Source organism: Podarcis tiliguerta, assembly GCF_965153285.1.
Source record: "Podarcis tiliguerta genome assembly, chromosome: 4".
NCBI classification, from domain to species: Eukaryota; Metazoa; Chordata; class Lepidosauria; order Squamata; family Lacertidae; genus Podarcis; species Podarcis tiliguerta.
In genome coordinates, this window is record NC_139537.1 from 36617230 (window position 1) to 36634856 (window position 17627).

General features: G+C 42.5%; 1 protein-coding gene and 1 long non-coding RNA gene across 4 annotated transcripts in view; one reads left to right on the forward strand and one right to left on the reverse strand.

Annotated features, from left to right (window-relative positions):
- Positions 1–17627, reverse strand: part of LOC310676528 — a 719806-nt gene that overhangs the window by 533819 nt on the left and 168360 nt on the right. The gene's annotated exons all lie outside the window — the stretch shown is intronic.
- The window catches only part of CD96 (CD96 molecule), a 29503-nt gene that overhangs the window by 6990 nt on the left and 4886 nt on the right, over positions 1–17627 (forward strand). For 2 of the 3 annotated variants that reach the window (XR_014510576.1, XM_083438414.1), the window contains exons 3-10: positions 2895–2941; positions 5080–5170; positions 5767–5940; positions 6772–6846; positions 7549–7629; positions 11596–11670; positions 13780–13869; positions 16060–16149. Coding sequence is in view for 2 of the 3 variants with exons in the window: in XM_083438414.1 (XP_083294540.1) it covers positions 2895–2941; positions 5080–5170; positions 5767–5940; positions 6772–6846; positions 7549–7629; positions 11596–11670; positions 13780–13869; positions 16060–16149 (723 nt within the window). In the remaining variant the exon portion in view is untranslated. Of the gene's footprint in view, positions 1–2894; positions 2942–5079; positions 5171–5766; positions 5941–6771; positions 6847–7548; positions 7630–11595; positions 11671–13779; positions 13870–14082; positions 14287–16059; positions 16150–17627 lie in introns of those variants that run through there. The other variant, XM_083438415.1, reaches the window with a different exon arrangement.

Consider the following 17627-nt stretch of genomic DNA (forward strand, 5'->3'; position numbering starts at 1 on the left):
GGGGAAGGATAACTGGCAGACGTGGAGGACCAAAGTGGAGGCAATGAGTGTTACTGCAGAACTGGATCAAAGGAAGGATGACACAATAAGACTGTTGACGCAGCATTGTGAGAATGCAGAGAGCAGCTCTGGGAGCTGCAAAATATTCAGCTACTTAACCAACCTCTTCCTGACCTTAATTTAAACCACCTGGTCTGCATTTTTTTGCATTCATCCGCTTGGGGTGTTTACTGGTTGACAAGATAATAGGCCCGCTCTTTCTCTAGCAAACACTGTCTTTGGCTATGATGCTAAACACCACAATTCAGCACTGCGGGAACAAGGCTGGGTGAGCAACAGACATAAAACCAAACCACGGTCCATTGAAACAGGAAGCAATTGCTTCTCGTCGCCTCCTTGCAGCCATGCTAGAAGAAGAGAGGATGTGAAGCAGGGTGGTGGGGGTGGGGGTGAGGCAAACCTGAGGCTCATCCAAACTCATTTGAATAGAATCATAGAATTCTAGAGTTGGAAAGCACCTAAGGGTCATCTAGTCCAACCCCATAGTATGGTTTAAACAAGGCCACTGTGAGCAATGCTGTACTGCAGGCATGGGGAAACTGGCCATGCATATGTTGTACTGCAACATCCATTGTTTCTGACCAGTGGCCGTGCTTCCTAGGTATGATGGGAGGTAGAGTCCAACAATTGTAGAGTCGGGGTCCCTTCCAGCTCTCCAATTCTGTGGTTCTAGGATGCTAACATCTGAAGGACCACATGTTCTTCCCTCTCTTGTGTTACATTCTGGTCGGTGCTCTTCAGTGCAAAGTGTACATTCACAGAAGAGCCAAAAATTAATTACAAGCAGGCCGTTCTCTTTGCCACAGGATTCTCTTTACCACCTAAACATTAGGAAGAACTTCCTGACAGTAAGAGCTGTTCGACAGTGGAATTTGCTGCCAAGGAGTGTGGTGGAGTCTCCTTCTTTGGAGGTCTTTAAGCAGAGGCTTGACAACCATATGTCAGGAGTGCTCTGATGGGGTTTCCTGCTTGGCAGGGGGTTGGACTCAATGGCCCTTGTGGTCTCTTCCAACTCTATGATTCTATGATTCTATAATGTCCTTGCTATAACAGAATGACTGCATTGCAACCCATTGCATCCTAATTGTATAAATAGATTTTTACTGGGGAGTTTGAGTGAAGAAAGGCATGCCAGCGATGTGAGGGAGAGTAATGCCTGCCTTATAAAGTCTCAGGAAATGCATCCCTTTGTTGGCTCTGCTCTACAGCATTGCAATCCTGAGCATGTTTATTATCCCAAATCCTCTGATGATCTGGTGTACCAGTGGCTTATGATATCTGGAGTGTTTTAATAGCCTCAGTATCCATGTGCTGGAATGCCCAGTGCTTGGCATCTGGGCTTGAGATGGGGTGCTCTGAGGACAGCTTCATCAACTCGTACAATCTGAGTTTGCCCATAGAGCATCGCCATTGATGGAAAATTGCCTTGGACCCCAATCTAAGTGAATTGAAGGGAGTTCACAGAATGAAAGTTTCCAGTCAGCTCTTCCCACTACCTGCCATCTCCAACCCTAAGAAAGTCTCTATGGAGGAAAATAGATAGTGTTCTTATACTGAGTCAATCATTGCTCCATCTAGCTTAGTACTGTCTGCAGTCACTTGCAGCAGGTCCTCAGACATGGGATATTTACCCAGATCTACCAGGAAATACTGGGGAGTGAACCCTTTGACCAAGCAGATGTTCTGCCACCAATCTATAGCCTTCCCCAGAGGGGGAGTTGCTCCTGAAAAATGTGGGACAATGTGCTCCTGAAAAAAGGGGGCTGCTCAGGGGAGGAAAGAGAAGACAGCAAAGTTTCCTTCTGGCGACTTCCTTAAATTATCTTGGTTTAGGATCCAAGCCCAATTTGTGGCAAATCCTTTCTCAGCAGTCATCTGTGCCTCACCTCACCTTGTTCAGAAAGCCTCCCTGAACTTTGTTAATTGTTTAATTGCACACTGAGATGGAGAATGCCTGTATGTGTGTAGCTAAGGGTTTAACATTGGAAGATTTCATTGGAATATACTAATATACTAGAAAGAGCTTTCTGAGCTTCTAGCTGGGTTGATAATTGTTGATGTTCCCTGCTGGCCTTCACATGAGTGTTTAACCTTAGATCATGTGTTCAAGGTATTCACTTGCAAATCTTCATGTTGAAAGGTAGTTGCCTTTGCCTTTTGGCACAGTGAGAAAAGGATATGATAAGATGCCTCTCCAGGAGTTGCATAACCTTAGACTGGATGCAGACTAATGCAGGTATGAAAGAAACAGAGCTTTGATCTTTGATTTGATCACAATTATGTTATATATTTAAGAAGAAGAACCTATGCTTGAATATGTATATGCTTTATACAAATTTCTTCATGCTGTGCAATATTAATATCTGCAACAAAGCTTGGGTCCCCAGATGTTGTCGGAATACAACTCTCATCATCCCTGGCCTGCTAGCTAGAGAAGATGGGAGTTGTAGTCCAACAACATCTGGGGACCCAAGATTGAGAAAGGATGCAGGTGACTGCATAGGAAGAAATGGGAAGAAAATGTCTTAAGTTATTTTAATAGCCAAGCCTCTGTGAATTGTCCTTCAGATTTTGGCGAAGTAGAAATAAGGAAACTAGTCTCATTCCCCCAAGAAACTGTACTCAGTGGGGAGTTGAAACCAAAGCCATAACTGAGCTATTGCTAGGCTGTTGAATAGATCCTAGTATCTGTAGTACTGTTCTTGAACATCATCTCCTCTTCTATTTGAATCTGTTTCATAAATGCAAAGTAATGATTATTGTGCAAGAATTTGCAGTGCTGACTTGGCTGCTGTCTAACTAATGTAAACGTGTATTTTCTTTCTGTGCTAAAGTGAAACCAGAAATCTCTATTGGCCTCCAAGCAAGTTTCACAAGAGAGGTGAGTAAATTTAGAGGTACCAATGCATGAGTTAGTGTATAGCTTTATTGCTCCAGTCATCCAATCAAATGGGACAAAATTGAGAATTCGGCCACAAGAAAACCAGCTAGGGCAACCGATTTGGGAAAGTTTCCCCCTCAAGTTTGGAACCATCCAGTCAGAATTTCCTCCTAGTAATTATGTGGCCCTCAGATGGTATTGAACCTTTGAAGGAAAGAATTCAGAATGCTCATTAGCTCGAAGTACTCATTCTTTGACATCTGTAGGCAGCATAAAAGAATAGAAAAGAACAACACATTATCTCATCCTTGTCCTTTGTTTACATGCAACCTGTTTCAGGATTTACCTGACCACAGGGAAAGGGCTGTAGCTCAGTGCTGGAGCAGCTGCCTTGAATAGAATCATGGAATCATAGAGTTGGAAGCATACAGAAGGCACTATGTTCAATTCCTAGCATCTCCAGATCTCATAATGTCCCCTCTCTGAAATCCTGGAGAGCTGAGGCCTGTCGATGTACACAATGAAAAGCTAGGTGGACCAATGCTCTGATTCAGTATAAGGCAGTTGCCCATGTCGTTCTCCTCCATGCCATTCCCTTCTTATGAATGGGATCATCTCAGGAGCAGGCCACACCCATTACCAATCCACTCTATGCATTATCAGGCAATGCATAGAGGGGATTGGTAATGGGAGCCAAGCTTTGTACACTGGTAACTGTATATATTTACATGCAAGAAGAACACCCGAAGAAGGCTCCAGGAGTTATCCTGTCTAATTCAGATTTTAAAATCTACACATCCCAGATTATATATATATATATATATATATATATATATATATATATATAATTAAAATAATATTATTTTAATTTTAAAATAAAATGTTTTATTTGGCCCATATATATATATATATATTATTATTAAAATAATATTATTTTAATTTTAAAATAAAATGTTTTATTTGGCCCATTTCAGATCACAACATTTTCCTAAGTTTGATATGCTTGAAACCACAGGTCCATCTTTTAACATAATCCCTGCTTCGATAGCCTAAGGAGTCATTTCAATCTCATGCGTTGTTGTTCCTATATCTGTCCATCTTCCTATTGCGTTTCTTGTTCTCAGTTTTATACCCGCAGAGAAAAGTGAAATAAATTATTTATATGGTCAACAGGGGGGCAGTAAAAAATACAGCAACCACCCACAGTTCTGAGCTTTCTAAAACGGCTGGAAATGTTAAGTCCCTGTCTATATTTTGCACCTCAGATCACATTCAGTTTCAAACTTCAGTTAACATAACACTCTGCAGGTATGAGCAGATCTATGAAGGTAAAAGCGTTTTTTTAACAGCTCATCTTTCTCTAGGTAGTTTAGTATTTTGCATTGTATGCATCGAGAATAAGGCTCTTGTGGTCTGCTCGCGGTGTCCTCATATTTAGCACTGTCTACGGGGTACCAAACCACATCCTCTCTTCTTTTAGACAAAACCCATGCCAGATGGAGCCACAGCTATGATCATCCTTTCCTTCATGTTTTGAACTGTTTTAGCGATAATATTTTAGTGATTTCAATACACCTGCAGCTCTGTACAAAATGTTCAGGGTGATTATGGGGACAGAGGATCAAAGACTGAATGTTTCTGTAAAGCTTACCCTGAAGTATTCAAACATCTTATTGATTTATTGATTGATATGGCACCTTTACTATGGTGATTTAGACCATCTTCCCTGTTGGGGAAGAAGGAGAAAGCAAGGGGGGCTTGTCCCTGTTCCAGTCCCTGTTCCAGGTCTGTCCCTGTTCCAGTCAAACTGCTCTCCTCCTCAGGTTAAAGGACCCTGAGACTTCTTCAGGGAAGAAGGCAATGAGGGAGACTGGTAAACAAAACATCAGTTGGACAGTCTCATCGCCACCACAGGGCAACTTTACATTTAATAACATGTAATTGTTTGGGTATTTTAAAAGTGTAAACCACCTTGGGTACCTTGGCAGATAAGCACATAAGTGCTGTAAATAAATAAGTACAAAAGGACAGGTTATGTGAGGCTGATTATCCCACACAAAAATTCAACATTACTCTGCAATGTAATGTTCATTATAGCCAAGCCATTATTGACTTGTTTTCCTTTGATTTTCTAATAGGCTAATATTACTTGTGTGGTAAGGAAGGCATTTCCTAAGCCCGACCTTCAGTGGTACATGGGTGGAGAGATACTGAAGGACAAATCCGGAGGTAATGCAAACATTCTCTAAAATGGCATTTCAAAAATTCACTTTTAAAAAATATCCGGCTGTAACCAGAGAGCACAGTACTCTTTCTGTGAGCAGGAGAATGTAAACATTCATAATCTATGTGGGAGGAAAAGCAGCTTTTATGCTGAACACAACTCTCATTTAATGATAAACTAATACTCCACCTTCCTCAAAAATACAGAGAAAGAGGCACACACAACAGTAAGGATTCCATTATCATAATTCCACAAAAGCAGGGAGAAGAGGTGCAATTTAACCTGACACTGAAATGATGTTCACATTAAGCTAAGTCAGACCATTGTTCCAGAAAGCTCAGTATTGACTTTCCAGGGTTTCTGGCAGAAGTCTTTGTCAGCCCTTTCTGGAAGCACCAAGATTTAACCTGGGATCTTTTGCATGGAAAATAGGTGCTCTGTCACTTTACTGTGGCCCAGTGCTAAAACTTTGAGCTATGGTTTTATCCTTCTTCTTAGCTGGTTTGAGTTTTCTTTGAGTTTTAAAGGTTTGAATATGAGTTTTAAAGGTTAAAAAAAGAAATAAATAAAGACCGATCTCATTTCTACTTATTTTTCAAAGGAATATCCATACAAAAAGAAGATGCAAAGTTTGAGGGAGGTTTTTATGAGAGGAGATCACTGTTGACAATACGAAGCACAACTTGGCCATCCATTTATCAACCTTTCAAATGCATGTCTGTGTATCATTTCCCTGGAAATGACATTTCATCTAAAGAAATAGTTCTCCCTTATGGTAAGTCAAATTAAGTTATGAGCCACCTAAAATCCAAAGATCATATGATATGCATGAACTCAATCTAACTGAAGCCTCTTTGACAATGCGAAGTCTGCAGAAACAAAAGAAAAACACTCCGTTCCATAAATCACTGCACACATGTATTCAAGGTATAAATTCAGTCATGCTAAGAAAACAGTTGAATATGCTGGTATATATTCAGTACAAATGCATATTCAGCAGGCAATATATTCTTCTTTTTTTGGTATTATTTATAAAATTTCTAAACCACAATTATGACAGAATCCACAGTGGTGTACAGCAACAGTAAAAATGATAATACATCACATCAACACCACACATCTTTTATAGGAAAAAAAAACCCCTGAAAGGCAGCAATACTATGAAGCAGGCTCAGGCAGTAAAACAAATTTAAAATGCCTGGGCAAATAAAAATGTCTTCGTTTGTTGGAGAAAAGTTTGTAAAGTTTGCAAATTTTTTGTTTTGCAAAAAATGCTGCTGGATTTTTGTGGCCTCAAAATTCTATCCACTTTCTCTACAATATTTTCATAATCTAGAAATTATTTAGAATAGATATGAAACTTCACTCTTTATTATGTTGCCCAGCACCACAGAGTACTTAGAAATTTGTATTCTCATCTTAAAACATTGGCCTGTGTTGTCAACATTGGCCTGTGTTGTCATTGTAAGGTCACTGCAATATTGATGAAAAGTCATGTTTTGTGTGTATTGTGTTGGTACATCAAGAATCCAATCAAACTCTTAGTTATTGTGATGTTTCATTAGCCTATTATTGGATTGTTCACTGCAATGGTTATTTTCAACAGAGTTTCAGACTACATCTTTGCCACTCTCAGAATCTGTTGCTCAAGTTACTCAAGTCTCGGATTCCCCCACACAAAGTAAGTGAAGTCTATATTTTTGTGCTTTTCTTAAAACCTGCACACACAAAAATCACATAAATACTGAGAGTAAATGTGGCAATGGTAGAGCCTTTTCTCAGCTGCCATGATGTTGTTTCCCCACCTAAATACAGAACCATAAAGGTTCTGGGAGGTTACTAAAGCTCCGTGCTGAAGTAACTCTGTTGTAAGAAGAATGAATTTAACAAGCAAAGATATTCAGGTGTAAGAAGAATGAATTTAACAAGCAAAGATATTCAGGTGCAAAACTAATGAAATTCTTTTATCTCAATGTATTTTGGACATCTTCATTGGGAAATATGCAAATGTGTTTGTGTGTCTTAAAATACACATATACAAACTACTATATCATTATTAATACTAATGTTAGATCATGCTTTGTGACATTGGCCTAGCATGCCACACTAAGCTGGAAGAGCTAAACCACAAGACCAGGTTCAGTCAATATCCTAAGCCAAACCATGGCACAGCACATGTGCAGTGGCAAAATGACCGGTGAGAAACCTGCATTCTTGCACTCTTGAACTCTTGCTTAACCATGGTTTGACTTACCCCACCATACAAACCCTACTGTTGATTTCACCTATCAAGAATCAAATCTCACGGTTAGTACTAAGTTGTTCTTAAGCTATTATTAGACATTTCATCCACTACATTTGAGACTATTGTTATTTTCAACAGGGCTTCAGACTACGACGGTGGAAGCTTCAAAATCCAGTAGTCAGGTTCCTCCAGTTTTGGATTCCCTCACAAAAAGTACCGGTAAGTTATGTTTATCTGTATGAAACACTTTTGGCACTTTTCTGAGAAATTCATCCAACAATAAATGATTAAAATACTTACCAAGCTCTGATATTGCTATTCCAGCATGTATCCCATTCTACCTAGGATGGTCCAACTGGAGAGCATCTCACTACATTTGTTGTTTATGTGGAAAGTTCAATATGGCAAATTGAACCCACATGCTCCATGCAACGCCCCTAGGCTAATTGGCATCAAGTTTTTCCCTCAAAGCCTAAGGATAGGGAAAGGGTGGTAGCTCAGTGGTAGTGTGTGTGCTTTGCCTGCAGGAAATCTTAGGCTGCAATTCCCACCATCTCCAGGTAAAGCTTAGAAACCATGAAAACCAGAAACCTGAAGAACCATTGTCAGCCAACAGATACTACTGAGTAAGGCGAACCACTGCTCTGACTCAGTCTAGAGCAGCTTACTTCAGTCCGATGTTGTGCAAGGATTCAGGAATGTCTGATTTGCACCTCAATAGACCAAAGATATATCAAGCATGCCAATATGTTCTCAAGCTGCTCTTACACACTGCTCATGTAAGGAAGGGAGAATGTTCTGATCTCGGGTTGAGGACCTCTTTCCAGCCAGACGGCTGCAGTTCCTTTCTAGCCAACCTCCCAACAGGCAGCCACAGGTCAGTGGTGGGCAGGGGCCAGAAGTAAAATATTGATTCACTCGCATACCTCTCTCTATCCCCCATCCAGGCAAACAGGAAGCATGAGCAAAGTTCAAAGATGCACTCTAGCCAAGCAATGAGTGTGGAAAGCAGGAGTTTGGTCTGGGCAGAAGGGGGTATGGTTTGGGGAGGATTCTGGGAGACATATAGAGAAGCCTGGAAAGCTGCATTCAACCCTCAGGCCTGAGTTTCCCCATCCCTGTGCTAATCTACCATCACTGCCAAATCTTCTCAACCACCATCTCCCTTCTCCTTATATTCCCCCATCTGCTCCTACATATAGGAGTGTGACCTTTCAAGGTAGAGAAGGAGAGAGGGGAACATGAAGCAGCATAAAATCTATGTGTGTGTTTCTCCAAGTTCTTATAGGGTGGTTTTGTGTCCTCTCCTTTGTTTTTCTCTTCATTTTGCCTTCCCTGGCCAAGTCACTTGGCAAAGGACTAACCCGCTTCCTCTGTTCATCTGCAGCATTTCTATTTGCCAACTCTCTAATATACATATTTAAGTCCGCCTCGTAAAATAAGCAGACAAGGCACCGGCAGTGAAGTGACTTCATCATAGCCAAGTGATGCAGCCCAAAAGGGAATGCAATCTGAGAGATTCTTAAAATATTCTCTGAATCCATCTCTCCTGGGAGCCATTGTGCACATGTGAAATTACATTAGGAGCTGCCGAGGTCCAGATGGAGCACCAAGTCAGCTGTTTGCTGAACATTTGTCTTGAGCTGGCTCAGATTTCCTTGTAGGACAGGCACAGCATAGCATCATGATGGGATTTCATACATCTGACAAAGAGCAGCAGTCGGCTGTTTCTCCTTTTCTTTTTTTAGTTCAGGTTCACCTACTCCTGAGCTTGTTTTCTTGCGGCCGCATTTGTTGCCAAGCTAACTTTTCCTAAAATATTTCTTAAGTTCTTTCATGGATGTCTGTGAGAAAGTGGGATGGAGCTCAGTGGTAGAGCATCTGCTTTGCACAGTGAAGGTCCCAGGTTCGATACCTGACATCAAGATAGGATTGGGAAGATACATTGTCTGAAACCCAGGAATGTCGCTGCCCTTGAGTGAAGATAATACTGAGATAGATGGATTGTCATGGACTTGTTGGATGCTTAGGAGTGGTAGGAGGCATCAGCTGAGCAACCCCCAAGGACACCCCTAGGGGAAAAAGGCTCAGAGCCAGGGGAGTGGTGGCGGAATGATAATGAATGGTCAGAGGGAGAAGAAGGAGCAGACTGGGAAGAGAAGGTGTCAGAAGCAGAAGCGGTAACAAGATTTGGTGAGCAGGAAGAGGCTGTGGCAGAGAGCAGTTCAGACTCTGAGGCAGAAGTAGAGGCTGGAGGGGAGTAGGGCCAGGAGACAGAGAGGCAGGCTGCTGAAGAACCCAGGCAGTTTCCCCCTCCTGTTGTGATCAGCTCTGCCTCTCCCCCCCCCCCACCAGTTTCCTAGAACTCAAAGAAATGAAGAAGGCAGAATGGAGTGGGGTTGTGTGCAGGCACAGTTTATGACTGCTTGGGAAAAACCCTGGAGAGGAAGAGCTTTAGGAAGTGATGGGAAGTTGTTGTTGTGCTTTGATCGCTTGGCTCCAGCTCCTGAGATGGCCCAATGCACTTATATATTTATACCCCACCTTTTTTCCTTGGTGGAACTCAGAATGAATTGCAAATGAATTGTGTGTGTGTGTGTGTGTGTGTGTGTGTGTGTGTGTGTGTAAAATATGCTAAAAACATACCAATAATTCCAATAAAAACAGCATGGCCCCAGCTCTTTCAATAAAAGCAGGCAGTTCCCAAAAGCCTGTTGGAACAAGAAAGTCTTCACCTGCCAGTGGAAGGACAACAAGGAGGGAGCCTTATCCAGTATAAAACAGATTCCTATGCTCCTTTGAAATGTCAACATGTACTTGCCTTTTAAAAACATGAACCTGAATACAAACTCAATTGCTTTCAAGTATGCTCTCTTATCTAGTTGATGTGTAGGGGGCCCTGATACAGCCTCCTCTTTTGTATGCAGCAATGTTATATGAGAAAACACTTGCGGAAGTCCTTCTTTATTCACTTCATTGATTGGCACTGCTCAACATGACTATCTGTACTGCGTGCGTGGAATATCTCCACTGCCGAATTGAACAGGGCACTCGACTTCCTTAGACGTCCCATGTCATGGTTCATAAATGTCATGTTGGTTGCAAAGTGCTTTTGTTGCTCTTGCTGTCTGACAAATCCCCTGCTTGCCTTAATAAAGCTGCAACTTCCCTTTGCCTTCTCCTTTTCACTGTAAAAGTTTCCCATTCAACTTTGCTCAGTGAGATAATCCGAATGACAGCTGTTCGGCGCTTAGCTTCCATAGGAACATCCTTTGTGCGCCAGGCACTAAGAGACACTTTGACACAGAGTGTTAATCACTGTACGTTTCTCCTTCTCAAGCTTGCAGCCAGTGTCAAAGAGCCAGTTTCTTTTCTCCCCAAACCCAGATAGATGTCAAGGATGATTGACCTCTTCCCATAGAAATGTCTGAAATAAGACTTTGAAATGTGTCATCCTTCAAAACATGGACTCCGTAAAATTTGGGCAAGAGGTATTGAGAAAGCTGTGGCCGGGAGAAAGGGAGGGAAGCTACCAGTGCATTTTTTTCTGGGGGTACACAGGGGTACACGTACCCCTAAAATTTTTGTGAATCTAACGGGAGCAGAAACTAAAAAAAATTAAAATGTTTAGTTTCTTCTCTAGCACGGTGAATCATAAGTCCTGTTGCTACCCCCAATGTCCATTTACTGTTTTTATTTTTCCTGATTTGAACTATAAAATGGTGGTTTTCTTGAGTCAAAATGAGAGTTGTCCTAAATATTTTTTAAGGGGGGAAAAGCACTGGAACCTACAGTAGAAGAGAGGAAGAGGAAGAAATGGGGAAGAAGCCAGAAGAAGTGGGGGGAGGGGCAAGGAGGCTAAAGGGAAGCTCAGGAAGATTTTAAGTATGTTCCGCTGTTTATGTGGAAGATTCTAAGTCCGTTTTCCAAATGCAGGAAGAATACCCCTTCAGAGATGGAGGTGGCAGGAACATGACATTGGGCTTGCTATGCACAGCACCCACCCCCACTTGAGCCACACTTCATGTCTATGCATGTTGTTTAAATGAATGAACAGGGCATTTGTATCCCCACAAAATAAAGCTTTTTCACTAGCGTTGCGACCTGTCCCATGGGGAATCTCTTCAACAAAGCATTGCTGCAACACTTTGAACAAGGACCTTAAAGACACTTTGTTTTCCACAGAGCCCGGGCTTTTGACTAAAAACCTGCAAGATAACACCATTACTAAGATCTCCAGTTACTCTGCAGTGCCGCAAAGTAAGTAGCCTATAGTAGCTTTCTATGTTAACAGCCAGATGTGCTGATCCATTGCCCAGCAGAGACCAGTTGTTTTGGTTTGGCGGGGGGGAGGGGAGGGAGAGGGAAGTTAGCTTCAATGAAAGATCCAGAAGTGAAGAGAAATGCAAACTATCCCTTTGCGTATACAGTCATACCTTGGTTCTTGAATGGAATCCGTTTGACTTCTAAAAACGTTCAAAAACTAAGATGTGGCTTCCAATTGGCTGCAGGAGCTTCCTGCACTCAATCGGAAGCCATAGAAGCCACATCGGACTTTCAGCTTCCAAAAAAAGTTCACAAACCGGAACACTCACTTCCAGGTTTGCAGAATTCAGGAGCCAAAACGTTCGAGTCAGAAGGCATTTGAGAACCAAGGTACAACTGTACGATCAAAGAAAGATGATAGAGCTTGCTCACTATTTTGTGATGTTTTGGTTGTCCATAATACGGGGAATTTGGGATTTATTTATTTTATCAAACTAAATGTGGCAATATAACCCTTAGCTGGGCATGCAGATACAACCAACTCCTTCTTCTGCTTACCTTATCAGGTGTCTTTCTCTTTGAGAAAAGCTCATTTATATGGCACGCAGAAGGTTATATCCTCCTCCCTGCTGTGGATTAAGTGGCAGGAGCTCATCCATGCCTGTCTCTGTCCCACTGCACCTCTGCCTTCAACTCTGGGCTCATCCAGACTCTGAGCCCTCTGTTGCCCTTCCCATAGAGACTGAATAGTTCAACCCATGCTAGATTTCCTCCCCCCCACCCCCACCCCAGCTGTACCATATTGCTCTGACTGAAATGTTGCATGTCTTGCTGCCTGGAAAAAGGCTCCCAGTTATTAATCCGGGAAGACTCTAACCAGTGGCCTAAGGGTTAGTGCTTGCTATTCACAATTACGATTCTCTTAACACAATCATTTCTCATGTCTAACACGCTTAGCAGGCTGCTCCTCTTTCAGGCTGCGGATGCTTGCTTGACTTACAAGCTGCGAAAAGCTATTCCCTGTGGCAAGTCATTCTGCTTAAAAGTTCACATACATAACACGCAATTAGGATCCAACAAACTAATATTGATCGCTCGCTCCCAAACTGTTTCCTACACAAGTGAGAAGTGTCGGATGAAGTGTGGAGGGCAAGGGTCTGACAAGAATACCATTTTCCTCCTTCACCCACCCACCCAAATACATGGGCTGCAATAGATCACTGGAAAAGAAATTAAATTCGCTCAAATCTCCCCAATGCAGAGGTGCAAGAGCTGCAGATTCTGAGGGAACTCAATGCCCTCACCACAGGGGGAGAAGCTTTGGATATTATAATGGAAATCTGGGGAAAGGAAGAACAGTTCTCACAGATTTCCTCCCTCGTCCTGTTCCACAATGTCTGAAATTGCCCAGACAACAAATGTTATTTTCAGATATGGGGCTAAGTGAAGATATGTCCACATATATTTATGACATGTGCAGAGGAATGCTAGAACATTATTTGCTTTTCTGTTATAACTATATTCAAAAATCTCTGTGTGTATGCAATTTAATTGTAAACATGTATCATTAAAGCCACCATGTACCATTACTTCTGCTCATAGGGTTGTCATACATCTGGAATTTCCCGGGCTTACTGGAATACTGCAGTCGGAAGCAGTATGTGGTTGGAAATTGGCAAAAATATCTGGGGAAATCCGGATGTATGGCAATCTATGTTGGGTTTTTTGCTGATTTTTCTTAAAAATATCTCAAAAATATTATAATTTTTCGATTTTGCCCAAAGCTCAACAACTTTGGCAAAACAAAACAAAACTCAACAATTTTTGTGTCTGTATTTTCACTCTTTAAAATATGGCAACCCTGAGATACAACACAGTGAGTGACATCTTACACTCACTAGTTCATCATTTAACCAATGTTTTTGTTTTGCTTGATGCTGATGCCAACATAAGCCCTTTTTCAAAACTGAAATATCTAGTTGGCTAATTTTTTATCATATAAATAAATAATGGTGCTAAGATGGTTACAATTTCAGAACACGGAAATCAAGCCAGTATAATATATATCATGTTGGGGGTGTTGGTCTGGATTTGTTTTTAAAGGGAATCTATCCACCAGCAGAGAGACAGAAGTAACCACACTGATTACACTTGATCATTCATCCACTGGGAAGGACTGGTTTAATAATACAGGTGAGTTACTGTTTCTCTTTCAGATGTATCCTGCTGCAAACATTTCTTTTTGATCCTGATCTTGAAATCTTTCCATTGATCTCTTGGGTGGAGGTGTGGGATTAAAGGAAGGTGATTCATGCTTAAATTTCCCCTCCCCTCCCCAAATCTCCATGATCATAACGATCGATCATGGCAGTAGGGATGTTCAAATGACGTTCTCTGCACATACAGCAAATGCGTATTGGAGGTACCAGTTGTGCCTGGTGTCTCTCCCTCCAGTGTCACAGCAACCCTTGCCTCCCTGTCCATATACTCAGCACCATGTTTGAAGTGGGAGCCCACAAGAGTGCAGATATGTAAGTATCGGCTCTCCATTGAGAATGGTTCGCAAACAGGGCTATGTATTGGGTGGAGAACTGATGTGTGTACAGCTGGATATGTTTGGAGTCCCCATCAGATATCACCTGTGGACATTTAATAATAATAATAATAATAATAATAATAATAATAATAATAATAATAATAAAACCAACTTATTGTTTATACCCCGCCCATCTGGCTGGGTTTCCCCAGCTACTCTGGGCAGCTGCCAACAAAATATTAAAATACAATAGTCTGTCAGATATTAAAAGCTTCCCTAAACAGGGCTGCCTTCAGATGTCTTCTACAAGACTGGTAGCTGCTTTTTCCTTTGACATCTGGTGGGAGGGTATTCCACAGGGTGGGCACCACTACCGAGAAGGCTCTCTGCCTGGTTCCCTGAAACTTCACTTCTCACAGTGAGGGAACCACCAGAAGGCCCTCGGTGCTGGACCTCAGTGTCCGGGCTGAATGATGGGGTGGAGATGCTCCTTCAGGTATACTGGGTCTGAGGCCATTTAGGGCTGTGAAGGTCAGAACACTTTGAAATGTGCTCAGAAACATACTGGGAACCAATGTAGGTCTTACAGGACCGGTGTTATATGGTCTCGGTGGCCGCTCCCAGCCACCAAAATGATTCCCAGGCTGTGCACCTGGTCCCTCAGGGACCAGGGAGTCCTCCATACCTGCTCGCCTCCTGTCCCCCCAAAACAGTACTTCTGTCTTGTCAGGATTCAACCTCAATCAGTTAGCCACCATCCATCCTTCAACCTTGCATGGTGCAAGTGGAGTGGAAGAAGCAAAGATCACCAATGTCAAAACAATGATTCTTCAACATCAACTTCGTTGGACTGGTCATGTTGTGCAGGTGCCTGAGTATCATTTTCCAAAGCAACTACTCTATTCCAAGCTTAAAAATGGAAAGCGTAATGCTGGTGGTCAACAAAAGAGGTTTAAAGACACTCTCAAGGCAAATCAGGGGGAAATGTAGTATAGACACGGACAACTGGGAAACATTGGCCTGTGAGTGCTCCATTTGGAGAACAGCGCTTACCAAAGGTGTCATGGACTTTGAAGATGCTCGAACTCAGGATGAAAGGGAGTAATGTGCTAAGAGGAAGGCACGCTTGGCAAACCTTCACCAGGATCAACTCTCACCTAGAAACCTATGACCCCACTGTGGAAGGACGTGTGGATCCAGAACTGGCCTCCACAGTCACTTACGGACTCACTGCTAAAACCGTGTTCATCTTACTCAGCTACGAGTGATCGCCAAAGAAGAAGAAAGAAGAAGAGGGAATGCACTAGATGTACACATGAAAGGGGTCACCTGAACACCTCTAGTACTAACAATTGATTTGGAAGTGTGTACCTGGTGCAGGGGCACTGGGTGCTCCTTATGGGTCTCCCTATGAGTAGCACTCCTTTGTGTGTGAGCAAGCACATACATAAAAATGAACTGTATGGCATCATATGCATTTGGATGCATGAAGGTTCAGGCACAAGTGAGCACAAAATGTGCAGCTAGAGAATGCGCTAATGCTTACGTGTACAAAAGTTAAGGCAGGTACCTTAACTTACCATCTCCATGCTTTTTGTGTGTGTGCATTACTGAATTTAAGTGCCTGAAACAAAACAAATTAGCCCATTGAGGTGTGGTTGAGCTTTTAAGATTGTTTTATTTATGTTGATGCCAGTTTCAGCCCTTTTCAAAGTGGAAATTATCTAGTTGGCTACAATTTTATCATCAAGATAAACAAAAGGCTAAGATGGTTAACATTTCAGAATAGGAATTTAAAGTTTCTGTAACATATCATGTGGGGATCACTGGGTTTTTGGTTTTTTAAGGTGATCTATCCACCAGAAGAGTGACTGAAGAAACCTCTCTGACTAGCCATGATAATTCATCCACAATAAAGGACCAGTTTAAAAGCACAGGTGAGTTACTGTTTCTTTTTCATTTGGGCCCAGATCTAGTAGGTTTTCCAGTGCTGCTTCTGGAAACATGTAACTCTTATATGAAGGGAATTCATGTTTAAATCCTACCCTTCAACCCTCAATGATAATAAAGGTAAAGGTACCCCTGCCCGTACAGGGCAGTCTTGTCAGACTCTAGGGTTGTGCGCTCATCTCACTCTATAGGCCAGGAGCCAGCACTGTCCGCAGACACTTCCGGGTCACGTGGCCAGCATGACAAGCTGCATCTGGCGAGCCAGTGCAGCACACGGAACGCCGTGTATAGCTCATGGGCTCTCCATTCAGTTAGAAACTGTTCACAGGACAGCTGACTGGATGGCAAGCCCATGCTCATACAGTTGTACATACATTGGCCGGCTTTCCTTCAAATGTCACACATGGACATCAGAGGGTGATGGTACCAGCAGAGTGTGCACTATTGGGGGTGCGGCCACATATTAAATGTCTGCATGGAGTGGGCTGTTTGAACACCACCAGTACTAACCATTCATTTGGGACTGTGTATGTGCTACAGGGACGCGGGTGGCGCTATGGGTTAAACCACAGAGCCTAGGACTTGCTGATCGAAAGGTCGGCGGTTCGAATCCCCACGGCGGGGTGAGCTCCCATCTTTCGGTCCCAGCTCCTGCCCACCTAGCAGTTCGAAAGCACCCCTAAGTGCAAGTAGATAAATAGGGACCGCTTTCTAGCGGGAAGATAAATGGCGTTTCCGTGTGCGGCGCTGGTGCTGGCTCGCCAGATGCAGCTTCGTCACGCTGGCCACGTGACCCGGAAGTGTCTTCGGACAGCGCCAGCTCCTGGCTTCTTGAGCGAGATGAGCGCGCAACCCTAGAGTCGGTCACGACTGGCCCTGACGGGCAGGGGTACCTTTACCTTTTATGTGGTACAGGAGCAGTGGGTGTTCCTTATGAGCCTTTTTTTACTGGGAGACCTAATATGTGTGTCACAGAGCACATGCAGAAAAATGAATAGCACAGAATCTCATGCAAATATTGTTCTTTCTAGATATAAATCTGTGCATAAATTGCCCTTTCTTAATCAGGAAACATGTGCTATTCTTGGTCCATTCTTTTTAATGCATACTGATTATTTATGTGTGTGTACATTGTACAGCTTTTATGATATTTTTGAATGGTTATACAACAATGTACTCAGAAGAAAAACAAATAAAACAGCCTAACAAAAGCCAGTGAATGCAATCAAATAAGCCCTAAAAGTGGCACAGAGCAACTCTAAGCATATCCATCAAGAGCAATTTCATAAGGCTGAAACATACATCCGGTGAACCGACAGACAATTTGAGACATGAGCGTGTGTTTGATTTTCTTATTTTGACTCAAATTAAAAATCCTCAGTGACCATTATGCCATGGTGCGTGCTCTAGAGAAACATCTTATATTTGCCTCATTTCCTTTTGCTAGAAGTAACAGCCACTAGTT